We start from the raw sequence: 25,210 nt of genomic DNA, 5'->3' as shown, positions 1-25,210 counted from the left end.
GTTGTTGTCAACCATATAGGTCTAAAAGAAAAATCCAAAAACTCAAAACACAATCCACATACTAAGAAAAGTATTTTGTTTCCACTTGGTCATAAAAAGGAGGGTGGCACTGGATAACAGCATTGGCCTTGAAAGTAACTCAGGCATCTACGTCATGTCTGACTCCTGAAGTTTCTTGCTTTAATTAGGTTTTATTTTTTCATGACATCTAGCTTGACAACAGGTTTCAGTTAACTCAAAAGCTTGAACACTTTTAGGTGTCATTTGGTTGGAATTTTGTGGATGATGTTTCGTGTTTTTAGATCCTAAATGTCTGCATGTGTAACATACATGTCTTTAGAAATAGTTTGCTTATGTAATACTGTAATAGATGAACCTCCTCTCAAGTGTTTTGGAGGATTTGCATTCAAATATAGTTGGCTTTATTTTGCCCAATAAGGCTACTGGATATATTTTTCATTTCCACTATATTATCAAGATTAACTTTCTTAGGGCAGATGCGCATCCATCACCATATTCTTGAATTTGATCATTGAATTAAATCATAAAAATCAATGCTTCATAATTGTCTCAGAGTTTGAAATGAAGACACGAGGCAATGAATTTTGGTTCAACTAGGCTTTGTTAATAATAATAACTAATCTGCACAGTCTATTTGAATATACCTGTATAAATAACGCCAAACATACAGTGGGTTAAAATAGAATGGGCAGTCTTTTACTGTGTAGGTACATATGGGAAACCCCTAAATTTGGCACAGCCATTAATGCCTTGCATTGATGGGACTGAGTGAGGGGGCAAAGCCTTGCTGAAATCCCTTGAGAGCTAAAAGTGGATAGAAAGGGTTTTTTTCTCCCTCTCTGACAATATGAGTACACAGTAGTAACCAGTGAAGTTGGGGGCAGCACATTCAGGATAGACAAAATAAATTACTTCATTATTCAAACGTTGATTAATTTGTAGAAGAGACATTCAAAAGTTGTAGTTAGAGTAGCCATTAAAAGGGGAAGAGAAAAATACAAGACTAAATGAAACCTTCATGCTAGGAACTCTAGTGCTAGGAGGGGGGGAATTTCAGAGATTTTGCTTCCATGCTCTCTTCATAGGTAAGTCTTCAGGGAGAGCATACATTCAAATGTTGCTTGGGTAAAACACTCTTTGATTCTAATTGCAGGTCAGTGCCAAAGAACTACCAGCATAACTTGGCCTTGGCATTTGCTGTAAAAGAGATCAATGAGAATCCCAATCTCTTACCAAACATCACTCTGGGTTTCCAAATACTCAACAGCTACTATGTTCCAAGGATGACCTACAAAGCCACCCTGAGCTTGCTTTCTACACAGTGGAAATTTGTACCCAATTTCAAATGTGACACACAAAAACTCGTAACAATCATAGGAGGACTAACTGCTGCCATTTCATTCAGTACAGCCAGCATTATTTCTATCTACAAGATACCACAGGTAGACAACTTTCAAGGCATAAGTAATTTCTAAGGCCATTTCTGCACATCCTTAAAAGGATGTTTCACTCACCAAACACGGGCCGTTTTTCCACTTCATTCTAGACATCTACATTTTAAAAACGGTTACTAGCTGTTTGGCTTCCATTTTTTTGGTGTCTTTTCTGGAACTGCACTTTCCTGCAGTGACAGAAAAGATGCCAACAAAATGGAAGCCAAACAGCCTACAACTGTTTTGAAAACATAGATGTCTGGAGTGAAGTGGAAAAGCCGCCCACGTTCGGTGAGTAGGCCATCCCATTCAAAACATGCAGAAATGGCCAAGTCTTGCACAAAAATTTTACATTTTGTTGTAATTATTTAGAAAAACAATAACACATTTCTTTCAGATCAGTTATGGAATATTTTCCCCAGAGCATGGTGACAAAATGCTGTTCCCTCACCTGAATCAGATGGTCCCAAATGAAGGATCTCAATATATAGGAGTTGTTCTCTTACTTCAGCACTTTAGGTGGACATGGATTGTGCTTATGGCTTTGGATGATGATGAAGGGGACAGATTCTTAGCAACCATGGTGCCATTGCTTACTGAGAATGGCATCTGTTTTGACTTTACAATGAGATACCCCCAAGTAACTTATCTACAGGAAGCAATAGACTTGCTTTTGAAGAAAAGTGATGCTTACACTGTTCACAATAAGACAAAAGCTAATGTGTATTTTGTATGTGCAGTTTCTCCTTTTATGTTTGTTTTGAGAATGTTATTTTTTCTAGCACCGTTTATTTCATTGCCACCCTTGCATAAAGTGTGGATTTTTACATGCCAATGGGATTTTGCATCATTCTCCGTTCAAAAGAATTGGGATATCGAGAGCTTCCATGGTGCCATATCCTTCACAGTGCACTCTAATGAGCCACCTGGATTCCAAAAATTTCTTCAGGACATCAGTCCTACTTGGGCAAAAGGAGATGATTTAGATGATTTCAGACAGTAAACTTTGGATCTTTTGAATTTCTCTTTAAAATGTAAGATAAAGTTTATATTTATAGTGTGATAGCCAAGGTATAAAAACCATATATATATATATATATATATATATATATATATATATATATATATATATATATATATATATATAATACAGAAAATGCTAAGTATGAAAGAAGTTTCACAAATACCAATTTTGTGATATATGTTTCAAAACCTCTTCATTATCATTTTTATCTAATTTAATTATTATTAAAATAACGGCATCCACTTTGGTAAACTTTTCATATGAATAAAGCCAGTCCTCTTGTTTTATGATCCGCCTTTGCTATATAAGCCGTCTATAACACTTTCGCAATCATTTTAATAATTTCAGTTTTATTTATCTTAATAATTCACACATAATCCCACTGTCAACAACATTATTTCAGAAAACAAACAGGATAAAATGGAGGAGGGGAAAACAATGTGGTAAGTTACTAGGGTTCTCATTGGCGAGAAAAGCGAGGAATTAAGCAACTAACAGTGCAATCCTATGCAGAGTTACTTCAACCTAAACCCGTTGATTTCAGTGGATTTAGCCTAGAATATTTCTGCTTTAGGATTGCACTGTAAATCAATCAGTCAATCAGAACTAGGACTTATTATCCACACAGAATGAGTACAGATCATAGAGGCAGGACTGTGAGGTCATAGAGGTAAGAGCAGCAATTCTACCTGTGTTATTCCAATACAAAAGTCCCAACCCATCAATTAGTTCTTCATTGGGGACTGTTATAAAAATATGTCAGTAATTTGACTGCATTGCATTCCAAAGAAAAGACTAAACAAAGGAATACAAAACGATCCATTTCTCAATTGTTGCAAAAATAAGCCAAAATATGAATGCAAAGAAATGTCTACTCTACTCCCTAAAAAAACAGAATCAAAATAAATATGGATATATTTAAATATATCAAATACATCAAAATAAAAATAAATATATATCCTTCACATTGCATCCATAATTTTATAAAAGAACTACAGTGGAAAACTCTCTTTTTCTCCCATCACTGTTTATTTCGATATATCTAATTCTAAACATGACCCCTTCTGTGGATACTTAAATCCAGAGGTTGGAGTCAGGAACTGACAACACAGTTCTTTCTACAAACCTGAGAAAAGCTCCAAGTTTGTTTTAAATATATGTTTAAAACAATTTGTTGGGGGGTAACCCCCACCCACCTGAATTAATAGAAGCACCACCTGTACCTTTAAGAAATGAATGACCTCTATGATCTCAGTGGTCATTATTGGGGTTGCTAGCCAACCACAACAATATTCCCAGCCTACAACCCTTGTTTTCTGTCAGTGAAGGGTATGTGTATGTGGAGGGCATTCCAGAGCTGTTTTCTCCTTCCCAGTTCACCCTTGATTCCCTTCCCTCCTGGCCCGGAGGAAGATCTCAGTCGGGCCAGGCCCAACAGCAACCACTGGGGAACTTGCTACAGTGCAATTTGCACAACTCACCCAGGTGTGGCAGTGGCTAAGACTTGATGCCATACAACTTGCCTTCACCCAGTGGCAGCCTCCACATACTTTGTCCAATTTGGTCAGATCCTGTGGTTGCCACCACAATATTCACCAGAGTGATTTGCTTGCACACAACTTTGGAAATTTGGACAGACTTTTCCCAGAGAGAGGCCACCAAGTGAATAGAAGCAGGAAAAGCTGAAAGCGAGCGTCTTGTATGGTTTGAATGTCATTCTAGGCTCATGGACATGCAGGTTCAAATCCCCACTGTGACATCTCTCTCAGCCAAATCTACCTCAAAGGGTTGTTATGATAAACAATAAAAATAAGATAATGAAGGTGAAGCAAATGATGTAAGCTGCTTTGGATCCCTGTTAAGAAAAAAGGAAGGATGTAAATGAAGTAAATAAATAATAAAGCTGAAAACTGAGGGGGGCTGATTAAAGAGATTGGTTAGTGAGTAGGAACAAGAGAAGGAAACAGGAAAGGGGGAGAGGATATAAGGGCTGCCAGAAGAAAACAATGCAATAGTGTGTGGAGAATGGAATACAGAGGGAAATGAAGTGACCCTCCCCCTCTAAGTTGTTGCAGGTTCCCCTCTAATATTTGTCTCTGTGCTCCCAAACAAGTCAATTCTACCTTGCCTCTGCTGTCAGCACGGACTGACCACATTCATGGGTGGAAGAAGAAGAAATAAAGGTCATGAAAAGGGCCGTGCCTCTCAGCCTTCAACCAGCCCAAACTCTACGGTTGCCAATACCAGGTTAGGAAATTCCTCACCCTGTACAGGGTTGGGAAAAGTCAGCATTATCAGTGAAATGTGGGAATGGTGGGGTATGAAGAGAGGACTTAATTGTATAATTCCATAGAGTCTGCTTTCCAAAGCAGCCATTTTCTACAGTGGAACTGATCTCTATTGTCCAGTGAACCAGTGTAATTCCAGGAGAGAATTACACCTAGAGGTTGGCAACCCTACCTCTGCAATGGAGTGGGGGAGGAGTAAAAGCTGGCTTTCTCAGCACAGCAGTTACTCACCTGTCTCACATTGGGTCTGGGCCACCATTTTTCTCATGGCGAAGGTGACTGCTCACCTAACCCACACAGGAGGACCCAGACAGACAGCTCATTCACGGTGCCTGCTTTTTCCCACCATGCATAGGATGAGGTTTGCTGTCTCTCTACTGCAGCTACTACAAAGTCCAGCTAGAACTGAGAAAAGCTGCCCCTCACTTGAGGCTGGGCGGTCACAGTAGGGGAAGAGTCCCCGCAGACGATTGCCCTAACATGATTTTTCCTAGTAACCGTAATGACCAATCCATCCCCAAACACATTTGAAATATGAAGTAGTCTATGAATGCTGTTGCATCCAGTATCCTTGCAGGGGATGGAAATACCCAATTAATTAAACAAATGGTAGCAGATCCAAAGGGTCTCTCTGGACATGCAAGTTTTTAAAGATTCCCCAGACCCAATTCGGGTTCCTTTATCCATATAGCATTTAAAATATAAATGGCTGTTAAAAAATAAAGTAGAACCCAAACACCCTCAGAATGCCACTGAGGGGGAAACGAAGGGCTGCTCCTTCCACAGTCAATCTGTTTTCATAAATAGCAGCTGAGGGGGGACCCTGCGTGTTTGCTGATTCATATGGAGTATTTTGTGCATGTGGAGCAGTAAAAACAGGGAAATAGCCTATCCTTCTGTTATTTTGACACAGGGAAATGACTTAAGGGGGGGGGGAGCAGGAGCCCTTCCTTCCCCTGGCAGACTCATCTTGAAGCTGTTTGGGTTATACTTTGTTTTTAACAGCCATTCCCTACAACTGCTGTATAGCTGCAGGAACCTGAGTTGGGTCTGGGAAACCTGGACCCAGCTCTTTAAAAACCTGCACCTCTATGGAAACCTAAAGTCTCCTTTACACACCAACCTACATAGCTTCATACTCTCAAATTTCACCAGGCTTGTAGTAAAAAGAATTAAGGTAAGGGGCCACAAAAATTTCTAGGTGGGGGGGAGAGTGTTTGAGTGCCTGTCATACAAACTGCCTAAGACTTGTTGGAAAGGGCCTGATGCAAAGATATTTGCTTGAGCTTCACAATACCAGCGTTGTCATCCAATTATTGGCATGTTTTGGACTTAAGAGGGTCTGCATCACTTTTTCTGTCAGCTATCTAGCAAGAAAATGTTAGGAGCCTCTTCTATAAAAGGAGACCTCTGTGTTTTCATCATCATTTTTTTTAAAAAATAATAAATTATTGGATGGGTTCACAAACATACACAAAAATCATTATCATTTTCTACCCTATAACATTTTCCCCATCCTTCCCCCCCCCTCCTTTTCTGGTGACTCCCAGAAGTTTTCCATACCGAACTTAATCTAAAAAGTATATCATATAAATTCTTAAAGTCTATAATGTATATCTATATTATACGTACTAATCAAATCTCTTTACTTATCTTAACTATCTACACTTACTATATTACTTATCTTAATTAAAAATATAAAAATTATATAAGTAATAATAGGTACATATACTAACTAAAAAAATACATATATGTGTGTAACATACTATTCCTTACATACCAATTATCTATATTATCTATATTTCACATATATTCCCTATAACCTTATTACTCATACTCCCCTGTAAATATACTATACTAATCCAATAAAATACAGTAAAATATACCCCTTTTTAAACTTAAGTTTCTATCTCCCCTTCAATTCTCCAAAGACCACCATTTCCCCTTCATGTCCCACTTTTTCTCCACATATTTCTTAAATTTTTCCCAGCTTGATGTATAGCCCAATTCTTCTTGTTCTTTCAATTTCCTTGTTAATTTGTCCATTTCTACCATATTCAAAACTTTCAGAATCCAATCTTCCATAGATGGTATCTCCTGAGTCTTCCACAACTGTGCATAACACATTCTGGCCGCCGTAATCATGTAGAACACTATAACTCTGTCCATTTTATCAAAATCTTCTAGGTTCATACATAATAATAGCAATTCCGGGGTTTTATTTATATTTCTTTGTAAAATATCTGACATAACTTTAATTATATCCCCCCAGAACTGCTTAGCCTTATCACAAGTCCACCACATATGATAAAATGAACCTTCATGCTGTTTACATTTCCAACATTTATCAGACATCTGGCTATTACCATTGGCCAACTTCTTCGGTGTTAAATACCATCTATACAACATTTTATATACATTTTCACGCACAGTGGTACATGCTGAAATCTTAATTACATTTTTCCATACCTTTTCCCAAGCTTCCATTGAAATTTCCTTATTACAATTTATTGCCCATTTGACCATCTGAACTTTAACAACCTCCTCCTCTGTAAACCATTTCAGTAATATCTTATATATTTTAGAAATTATTTTCTCCCCCCCCCCCCCGAAGCAGACAGTTCTCAATTTCAGAATTTTGTAGTCTAAAACCATTTTTCCTTTTGTCTTTCTCATATAAGTCTTTTATCTGCATATATTGAAACCATCCATACTGGAATGGCAATTCATCATTACCTTTAAGCAAATAATTGTTCTGCTTTATCTCAAGAATCTCTTTATATGTCAACCAGTCTTCCCCTGCATATTCTGTTCTTGGGTTTACTACTTCTGCAGGGATAATCCACATTGGTATAGACTCTTCCATATATTTCTTGTATTTATTCCATACAGCAAACAAGCTTCTTCTTACATAATGGTGTAAAAACATAGAGTCTGCTTTTACTTTGTCATACCATAGATATGCATGCCATCCAAATAATTTATTGTATCCTTCCAGTGCTAATAACTTCAAATGCTTCAATGACAACCATTCCCTTAACCAGTCCAAACATACCGCATCATGGTATAATTTAAAATTTGGTAATTGTAAACCTCCTCTTTCTTTTGCATCATAGAGTACTTCATCATCATTCTTTTGTAGCAGTGCTCAGCCTGCCACTCTGACATTCCCAGGGCATATTTTCTCACAGTTGATCTCCCTTTTCTGTTTATGGACAGGGCTGGCCTGTTTCAGTGTGCAATGACCCCTGCTATCCTGGGTCCAGCAGGAAAAGGAAGGAAGGAGAGAAATTTTGCTGCTATGACTGTGATCCATGTCTGGAAGGAATGATCTCTGAGCAGATGGGTAGGAGACATAGGCTGCAATCCTTTTTAAAAAAAAACCCTTTCCTGACAGCAAGTCCCATTCACTAAAATGAGACTTTCTTCTAAGTAAACTTGCTCTTTGTAGCCTACTTTTCTCTCCAATGGGGATCTGAAGTGGCTTACAACAATCTCCCATTCTCCATTGTATCATTACAAAACCCTGTGAGGTAAAAGAGACACCATTTCCACACACGTTGAATAATGCACTTTCAATGCACTTTCGCAATCCTTTGGAAGTGGATTTTTTGTTCCACACATGGAAAATCAGTTTCAAATGTTCACTAAAGAGTATTGAAAGTGGATTATCCAATGTGTGTGGAAGCAGCCATTGTGTGTTTGGCCCAAAGTCACCCAACAAGCTTCCATGGCAGAGTAGGCATTCATACTTGCATCTTCCAGACCCTAGTCCAACACTCTAACCAAATCTGTGATCAAAAGGGTCTGCATTGTATTTTCCTCTCTCTCTGGCAATCCTCAGGTCCCAATACTAAGCCCCTGTCTGTGGGTTGTCAGCCCTACCCCCACACTCATCTAATTCCAGAGGAGCCTCCAGTAGGGCACAGCCTCATTCAGGCACCACTGAGTCAGAGAGTTCTATCCTGGACTGTGGGGGAAGGAGAAGGGCGAGGCTACAACCAGAAATGCACCAGCCTCAAAGTGTGGCAGGCGTACCATGGGCCTCAGAAGAGAGTTGGATTTCAGGCAATATATAAGACATGGCAATCCACCAGAATAGGGGACTAGCGGCAGCCAAGACATCATAGGACCTGGGCAGGCAGGCAGAGTTGGGCAAAAGAGGGAAAGGTCCAGCCAAGATGGCCCTTGGCTCAGATTTCCTTCACTCACCATTGGTCCACCCCTGAAAAGAGGGGGCTGGGGGAGTCTGGGGCTGACCCACCCCCAGAATATCTATTAAGCAGGCACTGGACAGGTAATGGAAGGCTGGCCAGACAGCTCTTTCCTGTGGACAGGCAGCATTAGCTCCTGTCCAATTTTTGTGTCATTCGGCTGAAAAACAGTAACCTCCCACCCTTGGAAAATTCCCCTGTAATGAAAGAGACTCAGCTATCATATTGTAGTCAAGAATTACCTTAAAATTAAAATGGATGTTCATGGACCCACAGAATTTGACCTCTTGGTCCAATTCACTTGAAACTCGGACATTCTTTAGTGAACAGGCACCAATAGCTCTGCTGCATTTTTTTATTTGATTGAAAACAGCTACTCTAGTGCCCCCCCACAAGTCTCCCTTAATGGAAAAGCCATAGTTCTTTGCAGTGACAGAGACACCTTGGTCAGGGGCCCAACCTTGATGGTTCTTTTAGTAGGCAGGCAACCAGGGCTTTTTCCCAACTGGAACACATTAGAACGGCTTTCCGGCACCTCTAGAAAATGGTCATGTGGACAGTGACCATTGAACTTTAAAATCCCCTCTTGCTCCAGCTTACTGGCATCAGTCAGCTGGAGCAAGGGGGAGTTTAAATTGCCAGCATGGAGGGCAATTTAAACTCTCCTCCCTTGCGGGAGCACTCCCAAGGGTGGCTGCACCCTACATGATGACATCACTTCCCAGAAGTGGCATCATTGTACACATGCATATGGTACCCAGTGAGTTCCACCACCTCTTTTCCCAGAAAAAGAATCCCTGCAGGCAGCTATATTTCTACTGCAACTTTGGTGTCATTTGGTTGAAGAACAGACACTCCACCCACCAAAATTCCACCATAGGGAATAAAGCAGACTTGTAGGATGGGATGGAATGGGGGTTTCCTGCAAAGGAAGCCTTTGTGAAATGAAACAACCAACAGACCTCATCAAGGAAGGATGGCAAACACTGTTTTCAGTAGAAAGTTTTAAAAAAAAATGACATACTAGATCTTTACCAAAAGGCCAAGAATTTGTAAAGTGTAAGAAAATGGAATGAATGCTGATAGGGTGTTTTAAAAATCCTGGTGGACAGCTAGAGATCTCTAGATAGACTGCTGCTTGACTGCCATTTTAGGCATCAAAAGACAGAAGTGTGGCTGCACAGAGAGACACCACCTACTGGGGTCTGTAAAACTGAATTGTGCCTTGAAATTTTGGAGGTCTTTTTATTAGACCCTCATACACATTCCACACTGAAAATAATGGGACCAGAACCCCCCCCCCCACTCAAAAAAAAACCAGATTTGAATCCCAGTCTGTCCTATTTGCAATCAGCCTAGTGGAGATTCTTTGTTTCTCTTTATCTGCATTCATTTTCTGATTAAATAGTTTGACCTATATCATCTTGAAAAGAGGAGTGGGCTTTATCTTATATTTAATCCACATCTTTAGCAAGGGTTACTAATGCTGCATCTTGGAAGCTAAGAGAGTGGTATTGTAGGAAAAGGGTCCCAAATGTTTCGCTAATGAGTTAGAAACCATAGATTTCACCATTATATTACCTTACATATTATCTGTTGCTTTAAATATGTACTCCTATAGACTGCCTGTGCTTTATGTTGTTTAATGTAAGTCCTAGAATTTATTATGTTCTGTTTCAGCAATTCCTCAACCCCATACTGGATCCTTGCTAATACTATGTCTTTGTAAACTTGTATTTTTATTGTATTTTACAGTATTACAATATTTTATTGCATTTTACAATATTGTATTGTACAATAAAACTTGTATTTTACTGTATTTTAATATGTTTATATTTCAATTTCAATTTTATATTTCAATTTGTTTGTTGTTATCTGCCCTGAGCCCACTCACACAGAGGGCAGAATAGAAATTTGAAATATATAAATAAATATTCATTTACCCCATGACATTGTTTATGGAAATGTTCTTACCACTGTATGGAAATGCCTGCCCTTGTCCTTGCCACTTGTCCTTGCCGCACACTATGTAATCTGCCTTGAGTCTCAGTGAGAAGCAGAATATAAATAAATAAATACATAAATAAATAAATATACCTACCTGCCACTTTAACAGAACAGTGATAATAGCTGTTATGTAAGTTTCAACTCATTTCCTGTATACTTAGCATGAAAGCTTAAAATATTTCAATTCCTCCCCCCTTTTTTTACAGATATGGATGCCTGCATCAACTGTCCACAAGATCAGTATTCCAACAATCAAAATCAATGTATTAACAAGGTCATAAGCTTCCTGTCACATAAAGAACCTTTAGGGATCATCTTGGCCCTGTTGGCTATTTCTTCTTCACTAATCACAGTTTTGGTATTCACAATCTTTTTGAAGCATCAAGACACCCCCCTTGTCAAAGCCAACAACCAGAACCTCTCCTACATTCTCCTTATTTCCCTCCTTCTTTGCTTCCTCTGCTCCTTGCTCTTCATTGGACAGCCTGTAAAAATGACCTGCCTTCTCCGGCAAACCACTTTTGGCATCGTCTTCTCTGTAGCCCTTTCCAGTGTGTTGGCCAAAACCATCACTGTGGTTCTGGCCTTCATGGCTACAAAACCAGGATCTAGGATGAGGAAATGGGTGGGGAAAAGACTAGCAAATTCAATTGTCCTTTCTTGCTCATTTATTCAAGCAGGAATTTGTACTCTTTGGCTTAGCACTTCCCCTCCATTTGAAGATAGAGACACAAGTTCACTAAAGGAGAAAATCATACTGGGATGTAATGAGGGCTCAGCTGCCATGTTTTACCTTGTCCTGGGCTATATGGGCTTCCTGGCCACAGTCACCTTCACAATGGCTTTTCTGGCCAGGAAGTTACCTGACAGCTTCAATGAGGCCAAATTTATCACTTTCAGCATGTTGGTCTTTTGTAGTGTGTGGGTGACCTTCGTTCCAACCTACCTGAGCACTAAGGGGAAATCCATGGTGGCCGTGGAGATCTTCTCCATCTTGGCCTCAAGTGCTGGTTTGCTGGGGTGCATTTTTTTCCCCAAATGCTACATCATTGTACTGAGGCCGGAGCTGAACAACAGAGAACATTTAATAAGGATGAAAACTTGAAGTGAATATTGAAATGGCATGTGTAACTTATTTCCCTATGTATTTATTTGAATTGCCACAAAACTACAATTATATACAGATGTCTGTGAATGAGAACCAGATAAGTTTTGAGATAAATGGCTGCTACTTTATGTACAGCAAAAAGATCTGCAATGGATATGAAATGAAACCTTTTTAAACTTTAAATGAGACTAACAGCACAATCCTGAGGCCCACTGGGCTCCAGTGCCCGCACTCCCACATAACTGTGTGGCGCTAGTTCACTCCAGGCATAGTTGCATGGTGCGAAGGACTTGCAATGCATTTTCCCATGTAGCAACTTCCTCACACTTTCTCTTCTCCTGGCAATCCCCATAAACTCACCCTTCTCTTCTTCCATTCACCCACAAACCTAACTTTTATCTGTCCCTCTCATCTTCAGCTATATTTATTATTTTTGCTTCATTTACACCCCACCTTTCTCCACAATGGGGGACCCAAAGCAGTTTACACCACTCTTCTCATTCATTTTATCCTCAAAACAACCCTGTGGGCATTAAAAAAAAACCTGGAAAAGGACTCGTCCCCAGATTACCCTGGTCCACCACACTCCAAAGAAGGAAGAGAGGAAGAGGCAGTCTCCCTAACCCTGCTCTGTCCTACTAAGGCGGGGGGGGGGGGGAAGGGAGAGGCAGCTAGCCTAATCAATTGGCTTGGCACTACTTTCATTGCCTCACACAAGACTTGGGTGGGCTGGGCACTAATTCCCACCACCTTACATGGGATAAGCTGGGTGTCACTGCCTTCCTTGCCTTACATGGGCTGTGCTGGACACTGCAGCCTTCATTACCTCTTGTGGGCTGAGCTGGGTGCCATCCCCCACTACCTCCTTCACCTCTCATAGGTTGAGCTGTGTCCCACCTCCCTTGCCTTGTGTGTGGCTCAGGTGGGTAGGTGCCTCCTCCCCACCTTGCACAGGGCTCAGGGAGGCCCCAGCCAGGAACTCAGCAGCTGAGGCTTAGGGAGCTGATCACTAAAACAGTACAGAACTGTTTAAATGTATTGCTTGTTTTACTCTCAAAACTATTCTATTCTATATTCTATATGTATTATTCACACAAGATTGTATAAGTCTCAACACAATTTCCAATCTAGTATCTGTATAATCTTTTATTAGGCACTTCTTATTTTCATATCTCATCTTTTTAAAATAAAATCTTATAATAACACAAAAAATAAAAAATAAAATGGTCCAGAACCACGGCTGGTTCTTTGGATGTCTTCCATTTATGGAGTTTAGATGTCACATTTTTGTTCATGCAGAGTTGTAGAAAAAGGGTTGGATCCCACCAATTTTTCTGCTGGTGAAAAGCAGGGGATGGGGGGGGATCTCTTTTCACCATAAAAAAAACAAAATAGCCTCAGACTAGGGTTGCCAGGGTCCAAATCAGGGGTGTAGAGGGCTCTGGGGTGAGGGATAGCAGGATATTCATTTCATGTGCACATGCACACTCCTGTGCTCCCCCATTGTCATTTTCTGGCACGGCAGAGGTATCCCAATGCATGCTGCAGCGAGCACTGTGAAAATCACCACTCTGGAGGCAGTTTCACTGAGCTCACTTTCATCAGTTTCTCTATCACGTTGGAAAATGAGCATGACGGAGAGTTGCTGAGCATGCTGAAGTGGAGCTCAGTGAAAACGGCCTCCAGTGGGGTGCTTTTTCACAGCACTTGCACACACCACAATTCTTTCTTCACGATGAGGGTGAACAGGAGCTTACGCATGTATTTCTCCCAACCCCTGCCTCCCCTCACCCCCCCCTGATGACCAAGTGAGTGGGGCCAGGGGGCAGAAGGTGGGGGCAGGGTTTCCCTTGCCCTGGGCTGGGAGATGACAAGCCTTCCTCAGACCATTTTTACAATTCAGGCTTCATTAGCCTTTGAAACTCACACTTTTGAATGAACTTGTGTGGTGGAGTGGGATGAACTGTCTTCCTGTCAAAGTAATTCTTGACTACAGTATGAAAACTCAACATGTGCTGAAATCTTTTTTAAAAAAATACAACTATTTAACTAAGCTTGTTCTAATCAATAATGTTGCTTAGATATTGTCATTTCAGCCTGAGGTGACTACAGTCACCATGGGGCTGTGTCTCAGTGTAAATTACTGTTTTCCTGTTAACTGGCTTGATTCCAAGGGCCATTTTCAAAGAAAACAGAAAGATGCATGTGGAAGATGCTATAAAAACCCTGCTGTGCAGTGGTGATAAGATTGGTCATAGGGATAAGCGGTCAGGCTTTCCTGTTGTCTTTCTAAATTTACATTTGAATGTAAGGAATGTTTCTTCCCACTGATTCCCTCAGCCATTGAAACAAAAAGGAAAAAAAAAGAAATTGCAGGATACTCAGAAACTCTCCCCTTAATCCCTTTTCTTTCCTCTAGTTGTGCTTGTTTTCTCTTTGTGGAAATACAGAATCCTAAAAGAAGTATTAGCAGCTGCTGCCTGCCAGTGTACTGTAATGTCCCATATGTTCTTTTCCCGAAAACAAAAATGGCATGATCTTCATATATGTTGGACACCTCCATCACCTAATTATGAATGGTTTTTAGGAAATTTCAGCCAATTCATCATTAGAGGAGAACATTAGCAGGCATAGAGATTTCATTGCAGAGACGTGGACTGATATGATCTAACAAAGGATCCATTATTCAGAGAGAGAGAGAGGACATGGTGCAGAGATTGACTTATAGACCAATCTTTTCACAGCTCTAATAATAGATTCACCTGCCATCCCAGGAAAGTTGCAATTCTACCAACACTGGCCAGATAACACTGTTGATGGAAAGAAGAATCAGGTTCTGGAGGGGAAATTTTGCCAATATGGTGCCGATACTGCTGTTGCTGCTTTTGTTGTTGTGCCATACTGCATGCAAGAACCATTCCATTAATTGTACTACAGAGAATGATCCTCTTCCTATTCCTCATGAATTTTACCAGCCAGGTGACTTGATCATTGGTGGGATCGCCTCTCAGGTCTTCTATGTGTATGACCCTCCCTCTTTCAAACAACACCCCGCACAGACAGTCAATAATGACCCAATGTAAGGGATGCTTGTTTTTGCCCTTTAATTATGATATGATATGATATGATATGATATGATATGATATGATATGATATGATATGATATGATATGATATGATATGATATGATATGATATGATATGATATGATATGATACAGCAGGTTTTTTATATCATGTAGGCCATCAATATGAGTGGCACTTTAAAGTTATCAATGGGAAAACTTCCTTGGGGAGCTTATTATTTAAAATGTGATATGAAGGAGACTGCACAGAAGCAAGCATAGGGTAGATTGCGTGTACTGAGCATTGTGACTATAGTTATTTTAACATTTCCTAGTGCAGTCTAGAGATCTAGCGCATTTTCATCCCATCTGTCTAATTTCCTTACACTCTTCAAGCTGGGATGAAACCAGGAATTGTAGCCCCCAGCCAAGGGATCATCATTGAAAAAGTGCAGACAGAGGCTATTAAATTTTTTTGCTTTCACAGTGGATGCACAAAGGCATTGTGATTAGGGCTGCCAGGTCCTCTCGGCAATCAACAGGATACTTACCTTTGGGGGGGGGGGTCTCTCCGGTGAAGTACCAACATTGCCGGAGATGTGCTGACATCACTCCCCATTCACCCAGAAGTGACGGCACCATGTTAGATATAAAATCTATCCAGGCCTGAAAAGAAAGAATTAAAGTTTTCTTTAATGATTGTCCAGCTCTGGTATTTTCTAACTTGTTCTGAGGAGAATTACCTCTCACAAACCAGCTAGAAGAAAAAGCAAAATTGTCTTTGAAGCACTGGATGCTAGCTGCCTAACCACAATCCTGCTCCATAGTGCCTTCCTGCTTGGCAGAAACCTTGCCTTTGCCAGAAGCCAGTCAAGCTCCTGAACATTTCTTGTGGTTAGGAGAAAGATGCAAATCTATAAAGTTGATTAAGCAAGAATCTTTTATTTAATGGTAATTTGATTTAATGCTAAACTTTTTAAGAAAAATTGTGGCTGCCTGTATAAAGGCATTTGGTAAAACAGACTAAGCTAAAGCATGAAAGGCTAAACTTGATCAAGGGGGCCCACAAAAGCAAAAGTCAGGAACCCTACCCAAAGAATTCAAATTACCCTAGCACTACAGAACAAGTGGAAAGGGGAGTCACAAAGGCAGAAGGTTCCAATCAAAGGTCTGTGGTTCAATAGTTCCACAAAATGCCCAAGCAACATGACCTATGTCAAGAAGGGCAGCCAATCAAGAATGGCAAAAGTGTCTCTGCAACAGTCACATGTTGGCATATGGTTGAGTGGGTCAAGACTCTCAAGACTATAAAGGGGACTGCCCAAAACCACCAGGAGAGACCTCACTTGGAGAATTCTCTTGGTCAATTGGATTTCTTCCCATAGAACAGCTTCTGGTATCCTTCCTAGCTAGCTAATTTGGGTGAGCATACTGCAAGCTTGGAAGATGGGATGGTGCTTTTGTAACCCATAGCTATAGCTGATTTCAAGATGTTTGGGTATCTCGTGTCTTTCTCTGCCACTTTCATCTTGGCACTTGTGGCTCAAAAAAATTCTGGCGGGAGTTTGGTTGAACCTGATCAACCTTTCCTCGTTTTCCAGCCCTAGTTAGATTTCCTGTCTAACAAGCATGTCACCAGTAATGTTCATAGAGACTTTGAGAAATGATTTTACCATAAAGTCACCATAGAGTCCTTGTGAGATGCCAGAGCATTCCTTCGGCAATGGTGCAATACCAGTCCACCAATCCTTTCTCCCTTCCCACTGTCGTCTCCAGACATTGTAATCCAGATATACTGGGACTGGGTCTGGGAACCTCTTTGAAGGAAGTAGCGGGGGAGGGGGCACACTACACACATAACCCTGACCTTTGTGATAGCCACATAGGCTAGGCATGTATCTTCCAGCCACTACCTAACTTGATTTATTTCAGTGTCCATCAAGAAACTGATGCCCATGCTTTAAAAAAAAAAATAATTATCATTAAATTCTCATTGCAGTTCAGTGCCAAAGAACTACCAACATAATTTGGCCTTGGCATTTGCTGTCAAAGAGATCAACGAGAATCCCAACCTCTTACCAAACATCACTTTGGGTTTCCATATCCTCAATAGCTACTACAATGCAAAGATGACCTCTAAAGCCTCCCTGAGCTTGCTTTCTACACAGACTAGGTTTGTACCCAATTTCAAGTGTGATAGAAAAAATAAACTGACATCCCCCATTGGAGGACTTCTCTCTGAAACCACTGCCAATATGGCCATGATCATTGCAATCTATAAGATGCCACAGGTGAGCTAATGAAGGGAGTACAGAAATTGCACTTCTTTGAATTATAATTAACCTTTCTACTATAACCCATCTCATAAATGCCTCCAAATTTTCTTTCAGCTCACTCATGGGTCATTTTCCCCAGCACATGCTGACAAAATGACATTCTCCTCCCTGTACCAAATGGTTCCCAAAGAAGCCCATCAATACATGGGGGTGATTCGGTTACTGCGCCATTTTAGCTGGACATGGATAGGGCTCCTGGCTGTGGATGATGATAGCGGGGACAAGTTTTTGCAGACCATAGGACCAATCCTTTCTGAGAATGGCATCTGTTCTGCTTTCATACTGAGATTACCAGAACACACCTATTTTGATGGTATAACAGATTCAGTTTTAAAGCAGGCAGAAAACTTTTCAGTTCACAATGACAGCAGAGCAAATGTATGTTTTCTATATGGAGAATTTCATTCCCTGTGCATTTTGCGCATGTTGTTTTTTCTGGCTCCCTTTGTTTCACTGACAATTTTGCATAAAGTATGGATTATTACATCCCAGTGGGACTTTGAATCTATGTCCTTTCAAAGGAACTGGGATATAGAATATCTCCACGGTTCCATATCCTTCACAGTTCACTCCAGTCAACCACCAGGATTCCAAAAATTCCTTCAGGCCATTAATCCTTCCTCAGCAAAAGGAGACGGCTTTATCCAGAACTTCTGGGAGCAGGCCTTCGGTTGTTCCCTGAAAACTTCCAATGTTCATGGTGACAGCAAAAAGATTTGCACAGGTGAGGAGAAACTGGATTCTATCCCTGTGACTTTGTTTGAAATGAACATGACTGGCCACAGCTACAACGTTTACAATGCTGTCTATGCTGTGGCACATGCTTTGCATGCTACTAACATGTCACATTCAAAACATGTCAAATCTGTTAAAGGAAGAGGACTAGACATCAAGAATGTGCAGCCATGGCAGGTAATTTCACCTCTGAAATCTATTTTCAAAGCAAACTGGCCTGTCATCTGGAGGCAGCTGGAACTCTGTCCTCTTAGTTTCCATAAAAGAATTGGACAAAATAAAGCTCACTAAGTTTCCAAAATTGATTTAGATGGGTTGTATCACCACCATTGGTTCATTATTTTCTATCTCAATCTTAAATCTGTAAACATATGGGAGAAAATGCCAGCACTATAGCAGAATAAAATCAACACATTTATAGTGTGTAATGACAACACAAGAATATATTCACCCAAGACAAGCAACCTTGACTCATTGTCCTTTTCTCTCATTGTCATTTGTAATTATTAGCTCCACTACTTTCTAAGAACCACCATATTCAACAACAGTGCAGGAGATACTGTGTGTTTTGATGACAATGGAGAATTAAAAACAGTTTTTGATATTACCAACTGGGTCATTTTCTCAAATGGCTCTTTTGCTAGAGTAAAAGTGGGAAGACTGGATCCTTGGGCTCCTCAAGGCCAAGAGTTAACCCTGAATGATGATCAGATTGTATGGCATAGTTCCTTTAATCAGGTAAGACAAAAAAAACTGATGCTTGAATCTATAATTACAAAGTTTCGTATCTATTTTTGAGTTCTGCCTGCTGGCGAAGAGATCATTTTAACCACCATTTTTTATAAAGTTACCATCCCTTAGCATGTTCCATCTTTGCCTCACATTCACATTATCATATTTATTTATGAATGTTCTTTCTGAAAATAGGTGTGTGTCCTCAGAGAAACACCCTTTTCAAGGGTGTTTCATTTTAGGGGACTGAAAACTAGCTTGTAACTTTCCACATACATACCATGATCACTTTCCATAAACACACAGGCTTGGGTCCAGCTCGCATACTCATTCAATCTTGTCCAGTTTCCCTCCTCACTATACCTCCTGTCCCAAAGAGCTTTTGCCCATGAAGGTCAACTGAACCCCAAAATAGTCTTTCCACATGTTCAAAGACACTAGTCAGATCCAACCCATAGAATCTCATGAGTAATGGAAGAGAAGCTTTTATCTTCCTGGTTCTCTAGAACACAAAAATTAACTCAAAATACTAAAGCATACAGTATGTCTTATTCTTGTGGTCTTATTCTGTCTGGGCCCTTTAATTCCAGGTCTGTGTCTGTCTCTTCATTCCGGCTGGGGTTGCAAACGTTACTGCTACTAAAGCATAGTGAGAGTGGGAAATACTTAAATTCCTTTTTAATTGGAGGGGGAAGAAGAGGCTTTGTAACAGTTCTCATCCAGGTCTAAAGTTCTTTCAGGTTTTAGAAGATGTTTAAAATACTTGTAAATTTCTGTATTTCATCACTTTGCAAACTTTTACATAGTTATGTACTAGTTATCAACTCTCTCAGGAATTTTGTAATTATGAAAGTCTGACAGTTTGAAATTTTTGGAATGTTGTAATTTTGAAACTGGGAATTTTAAAAGTTTGGAATTTTGCAATTTGTTAGTTGTTAGTTGTATTTTACATTGTGCAAATTCTATTTAATTATTGTATGGGGAATTATCAATAAAAAATATTTTTTTTAAAAAAAGGGATAAAATAAAATTAAAATAATTACATGTAAAACAAAAAGAAGAAGAAGAGACTTTGTGGTTCCATAATACATTACAGGATTTCCTCAGCCAACAACATGATGAAAACCACTGAACCACTGAAAACCACTAATATGGGAGGGAAGGTGGTATGATATAGCCTGATCTTGTCAGATCTCAGAAGCTAAGCAGAGTCAGCACTTGGATGGGAGACCACCAAGGAAGACTGCAGAGGAAGGCAATGGCAAACTACTTCTGCTTCTCTCTTATGTTGAAAGTCCTAGCAGGGGTCGCCACTCACCATAAGTCAGTTGTGACTTGATGGCACTTTACACAAAACAAACACTAATATATTTTGGGCTAGCTGTTAGAGAAGTATTTCAATGGTCACCATGTATGGTTGTAGTTCAATTTAAAATTTTAATAAGGCAAAATGTGCCATCAAGTCACAGCTGACTCATGGTGACCTTATAAAGTTCCACCTCATGGGCTTTTAAAGGCAAAAGATGAGCACAGGGGGTTTGCCATTGTTTCCCTCTGCATAGCAGCTGCAGTCTTCCTTGGTGGGCTCCCAGCCAAGTAGCAACTGTAGCCAATCTGCTTACCTTCCAAGCTCTGATGAGATCATATCTGAATCTTATTTTTAGGACTAGTCATGCAACAAACCTTCTCCTTACAAGGAAAAAGGGAAAAGAATTGTATCATCTTTTAATTTTAACAGCACATGCCACAATAGCCTTACTTTCTCAATTCATGTTTTCTAGAAGCTAAATTATTTCCCTATTTATGGACAGGTAGTGCCCCATTCTGTGTGCAATGACAACTGCCCCCCTGGCTACAGGAGAAAAATGAACGAGGGAAAGAAATTTTGCTGCTATGATTGTGCTCAGTGTCCAGAAGGGATGATCACTCAGAAGCAAGGTAGGAGACAAAATATACAGTGATATCAACAAAACTCTACAATAGACTATAGTCTGAAAAACTGTTCATTGTTCCTCCTCCTTGGTAAATAACAGTTTTACTGTTTTACTGTTGAATTTGAGTTCTCTTGAACTCAAATGTTAATTCGCAGCATGGTTTCACAAAATCTTATAGCTATTTTAATTCTCTGATTTGAACATAGCAAATTTTAGTCAGGCATCTGTAACCTACAGTCTTCACTACTGTTCTTTGGTCTCTATGGTGTACTGACAAGACAAATCAATGGTATGACTAAGGTTAGAGGAAAGTTCAGAAGGAAGCTCTAGTATAGTTTCTTCTGTCCCACCCGAATTGATTCCAACAACTGTACTGACAAGCAGTTATAACAAGAACATCAGCAAGCAGAGTAGAAAAGGAAGCATCATAGAAAGAGGAGGGAAATAATAACTGGCTTCCAGGTGTGAGTTTAACAAGGCCTTTAGTGCTTGCTACTTGCAGAAATGTCCTTTCAAGTTCCAGGCTCTTCTTCCCAGGACACTTAACAAAGTCTTTATCTTGAGCTGCAGTGTGACAATAGGGTGCCAGCAATAGCCACTGGTGCCTTTCCAGTTCTCTCACATTGTGCCTGACTGCAGTTTACTCTCAGATTTTTTTTCTTTTCCTGCTCTCTTCCCCTCCCTCCTTCTGCATCCTCCCTTGAGGAAAAAGGCAGGGGTTAGGTTTGACAAGGGTTTGAGGGAGATGTATTGTCCCAGAAATTCCATGACAATGGAATGGTCTTAAAAATTTTCCATAGATTCTTAGAGTGTGGAGTAGTTCCATACTGCCAGTCTTTATTTGATGATTATTGAAACCCATTTGAGTTTGGCTTCTGGTCTGGCATCATAATTGTAATGCCATTGGTTGTTCTTGGCTGAGCATTCTTTTTTCTTTGACATTGGTTTAGTTTTACTGTTGAAGAAATCTCCTTCTTTGTTTTCTTATTTAATAAGGGCAAATTTTCAGTGTTTTTCTTTAAGCCACCAATGAGCTGGTTGTAGTAAGAGGGATTTTTCTTCTCATTTATTACTTTCAAAATTGCTGTTAGAGTTGATTCAAAGATTATGACTTAATAACCCTCACTCAGGCCATTATATCCTATGGATGGAATCCAGCCATTTTTTTCACTCAATTTTGTCCAGTTTCATTGTTACTGCAGCCCCACATCACATGATTTTTCTACATCAGAACCTTTTTGGTGGTCATGGGAGATCTCTCCTTTTTATTCCACTAGCAAAAAAGCTGGATGGATCCAATCGTACATCTAACACTCTACTTCTTTTCTCCATCCTTTAAGACTGTTAATAGAAGTTTGCTATCAGAGTATATAAATGTGAGATATCAAGGCTATCATCAATCCATCTCGCTTTTCAAATTCCTCCCTCTCTTGGCTCAACTGCATCTCAAAACCATGTTTTCCTTGGACAGTTTTGGATCATCAAGACCACTATAATCAAAATAATGATAATAGTTGTTAAATTGTTTTAACTTCTTTCTCTTATACTTTGGTCAAAGAATTGAAATAGTTCAACAATTCTTTTTTTCCAGACATGAATGACTGCATCAAATGTCCATGGGATCATTATTCCAACAAGCACCAAAATCAATGTTTTTCCAAAAAAATAAGCTACCTCTCTTACAAAGAACCATTAGGGATCATCTTAGCCGTGCTGGCTGTTTCCTTCTCTCTGATCACAGCTTTTGTTCTCGGAATCTTTTTGAAGCACCAGGACACTCCGATAGTCAAAGCCAACAACCGGACCCTTACCTACATTCTCCTAATTTTCCTCCTGCTTTGCTTCCTCTGCTCCTTGCTCTTCATTGGGCAGCCTGTAAAAGTGACCTGTCTTCTCCGACAAACTATGTTTGGCATCATCTTCTCTGTGGCTCTTTCTAGTGTATTGGCTAAAACCATTACTGTGGTTCTGGCCTTCATAGCTACAAAACCAGGATCTGGAGTGAGGAAATGGGTTGGGAAAAGAACGGCAAATTCTATTATTCTTTCTTTCTCCTTTATTCAAGCAGGAATTTGCACCCTTTGGTTAAGTACTTCCCCTCCATTCCAAGATGCAGACATGCAGTCACTGACAGAGAAAATCATATTGGTATGCAATGAGGGCTCAGCTGCCATGTTTTACTCTGTCCTGGGCTATCTGGGCTTCCTGGCCATTGTCAGCTTCACAGTGGCTTTTCTAGCTAGAAAGTTGCCCGACAGTTTCAATGAAGCCAAGTTTATCACTTTTAGCATGCTGGTCTTTTGCAGTGTTTGGTTGTGCTTTATTCCAACCTATCTGAGCACCAAAGGAAAATCCACGGTAGCTATGGAGATCTTCTCTATCTTGGCCTCTAGTGCTGGTTTACTGGGTTGTATTTTTTTCCCCAAATGCTACATCATTGTGCTTAGACCTGAGTTGAACAGCAGGGAGCAGTTAATAAGGAGAAAAAAATAAGAAAATATAAGCTTGTACTTGTAGTTTACCCTGACCTGGATAGCTCTAGCAAGTGTAATCTCATCAGATCTCAGAAGCTAAGCAGGATTGGCCTTAGTTAGCAATTGGATGGGACACCTCTAAGGAATATCAGGGTTGCAGTAGCAGGCAATGGAAAACCACCTCTGTTAGTCTCATGCCATGAAAACCCCACCAGATATCACCATAAGTCAACTATGACTTAACAGCACTCTCCATCATCATCATCACCTGGAGTTTAATATGAATTTCATTCAATGTTGCAAGATTCCAAGTGTATAGAGATACTGATTGAAAAAAAGGCACGCAAATCCTTAGGTAAATTAAAGGCCAGAGAAAAGATCTATTATGTCTATTAAATCTTTTAAATTTTAACCTGTTCTTCAGTGAGGGCAAAGGCTACAACCAACATCTGGTAGAGTTAGGCCTGTTGTCCTGCTTACTATCTCAGTGACTCCACTGTGACTCAGAATCCATGAACAGTTGCACATAATATTCAAGTTCCTCCTGGCCAAATGAGTATAGCTGTTTGAGGGAAACTTGTCCTTCCTTTCCCCCAAACCATGAACATTTGTTCTTATGCAGCAATTTCATTAGGGTTACTATTTTCCTGAGGCATGTAGGGGAAGCACCACCAGTATTCCCCATCACCCACCAGCACTCATTGGAGTAGAAGAAAAATAGTGGGGGAAATGGCCCAAAGCAACACTTTGATGTTATTTCTGACCAAAAAACTGGAAGTAATGTTACTATGTCATGTGACACTGTCGAAACCCTTCTGATCTCTATGGTAAAAAACATGAAGATCGGAGTGATTCCTAGAGTATCTAGTGAAGTGGTGATATCACTTCCAGGTTTTGTGGCCAGAAATGACATAGAAGCATCATGAGATACCATTCTCCCCCTGTTTCTACTCCCTGCTTCTCACTGGTAGCCAATCCAAATCAGCTAGGGATGCTGCAGAAATCCTTGACGAGTGCCTTGCTGCTGTGGTTACATGGCTAAGGGTGAACAAGCTGGAACAGAACTCTGACAATATGGAGGTAATGTTGGTTGAGAAAGCCAAGGTCCTGAAGGACTTTGATACTGACTCTGCTCTGGTTGTATTTTTATAAGTGTTTGTGTCTTTATATTTTTATTGAATTGTTTAATATGTTATATATTCACTACTTTAAATGCTAAATATTGAACATTTTAATGATTTGATGTCCGCTGCCATAGGGACCATATTTCTGTGGAAAAGCAAGACAAATAAAATAAAATATATTGTGCTTCACATTTTTGAGGGGATTTAGCTGACACTTGCTTACTCAGTTGAATGCTTAGGGGGTATGCTGGAAACAGTATTATTGCTGAAGAAGCAAGTTCATGCAGCTGGTAAAAGGTCCTTGTTCCAGTTTCATTTAGCCTGGAAGATGACCCCACACACACCTTGACTTGGCTGATCCAGCCACATGGATCTATGCTATGATTACCTTCAGGCTAGACTATTATAATGAGTTCGCCTTTGAAGTCAATTCAAAACACCAGTTGGCACAGAATGTTGCAAATTAATTATTATCAGGTGCTAAGTGGAACATGCATGTCATACACATACTGCAGACACTTGATTGATTACCAGTTACCAGGTGCGATTCAAGATTGTGGTTATCCCCTACAAAGCCCTTAATGAACACATACCTGTCTCTCTTGCTACATATGTCTGCAACAGGTTTGCTCATAGGAGCAAAATCTTCTGAGAGTGCCACTCTGCAAATGGATAAGATGGGCTACTGCCTATTCACATGTATTCTCTGTAGTGGCCC

The 25,210-nt window shown here is 40.1% G+C and overlaps 2 protein-coding genes across 2 annotated transcripts; both read left to right on the top strand.

Annotated features, from left to right (window-relative positions):
- Positions 1 to 11,195: 11,195 nt before the first annotated feature.
- Positions 11,196 to 12,092, top strand: LOC129339442 (vomeronasal type-2 receptor 26-like). Its single transcript, XM_054994023.1, has one exon. It carries the CDS (start codon positions 11,196 to 11,198, stop codon positions 12,090 to 12,092), a length of 897 nt encoding a protein of 298 aa, XP_054849998.1.
- A 2,861-nt stretch (positions 12,093 to 14,953) lies between these two features.
- Positions 14,954 to 23,387, top strand: LOC129339441 (vomeronasal type-2 receptor 26-like). Its single transcript, XM_054994022.1, has 6 exons — positions 14,954 to 15,174; positions 17,157 to 17,448; positions 17,548 to 17,871; positions 18,739 to 18,966; positions 20,772 to 20,898; positions 22,486 to 23,387. The coding sequence occupies exons 1-6, from the start codon at positions 14,954 to 14,956 to the stop codon at positions 23,385 to 23,387; spliced, it is 2,094 nt and encodes a 697-aa protein (XP_054849997.1).
- The last annotated feature ends 1,823 nt before the right edge of the window (positions 23,388 to 25,210 follow it).

The sequence above is a fragment of the Eublepharis macularius genome, chromosome 12 (genome assembly GCF_028583425.1).
Source record: "Eublepharis macularius isolate TG4126 chromosome 12, MPM_Emac_v1.0, whole genome shotgun sequence".
NCBI classification, from domain to species: domain Eukaryota; kingdom Metazoa; phylum Chordata; class Lepidosauria; order Squamata; family Eublepharidae; genus Eublepharis; species Eublepharis macularius.
Note: the sequence above shows the minus strand (reverse complement) of the source record. Positions and strands in the feature narration are given on the sequence as shown.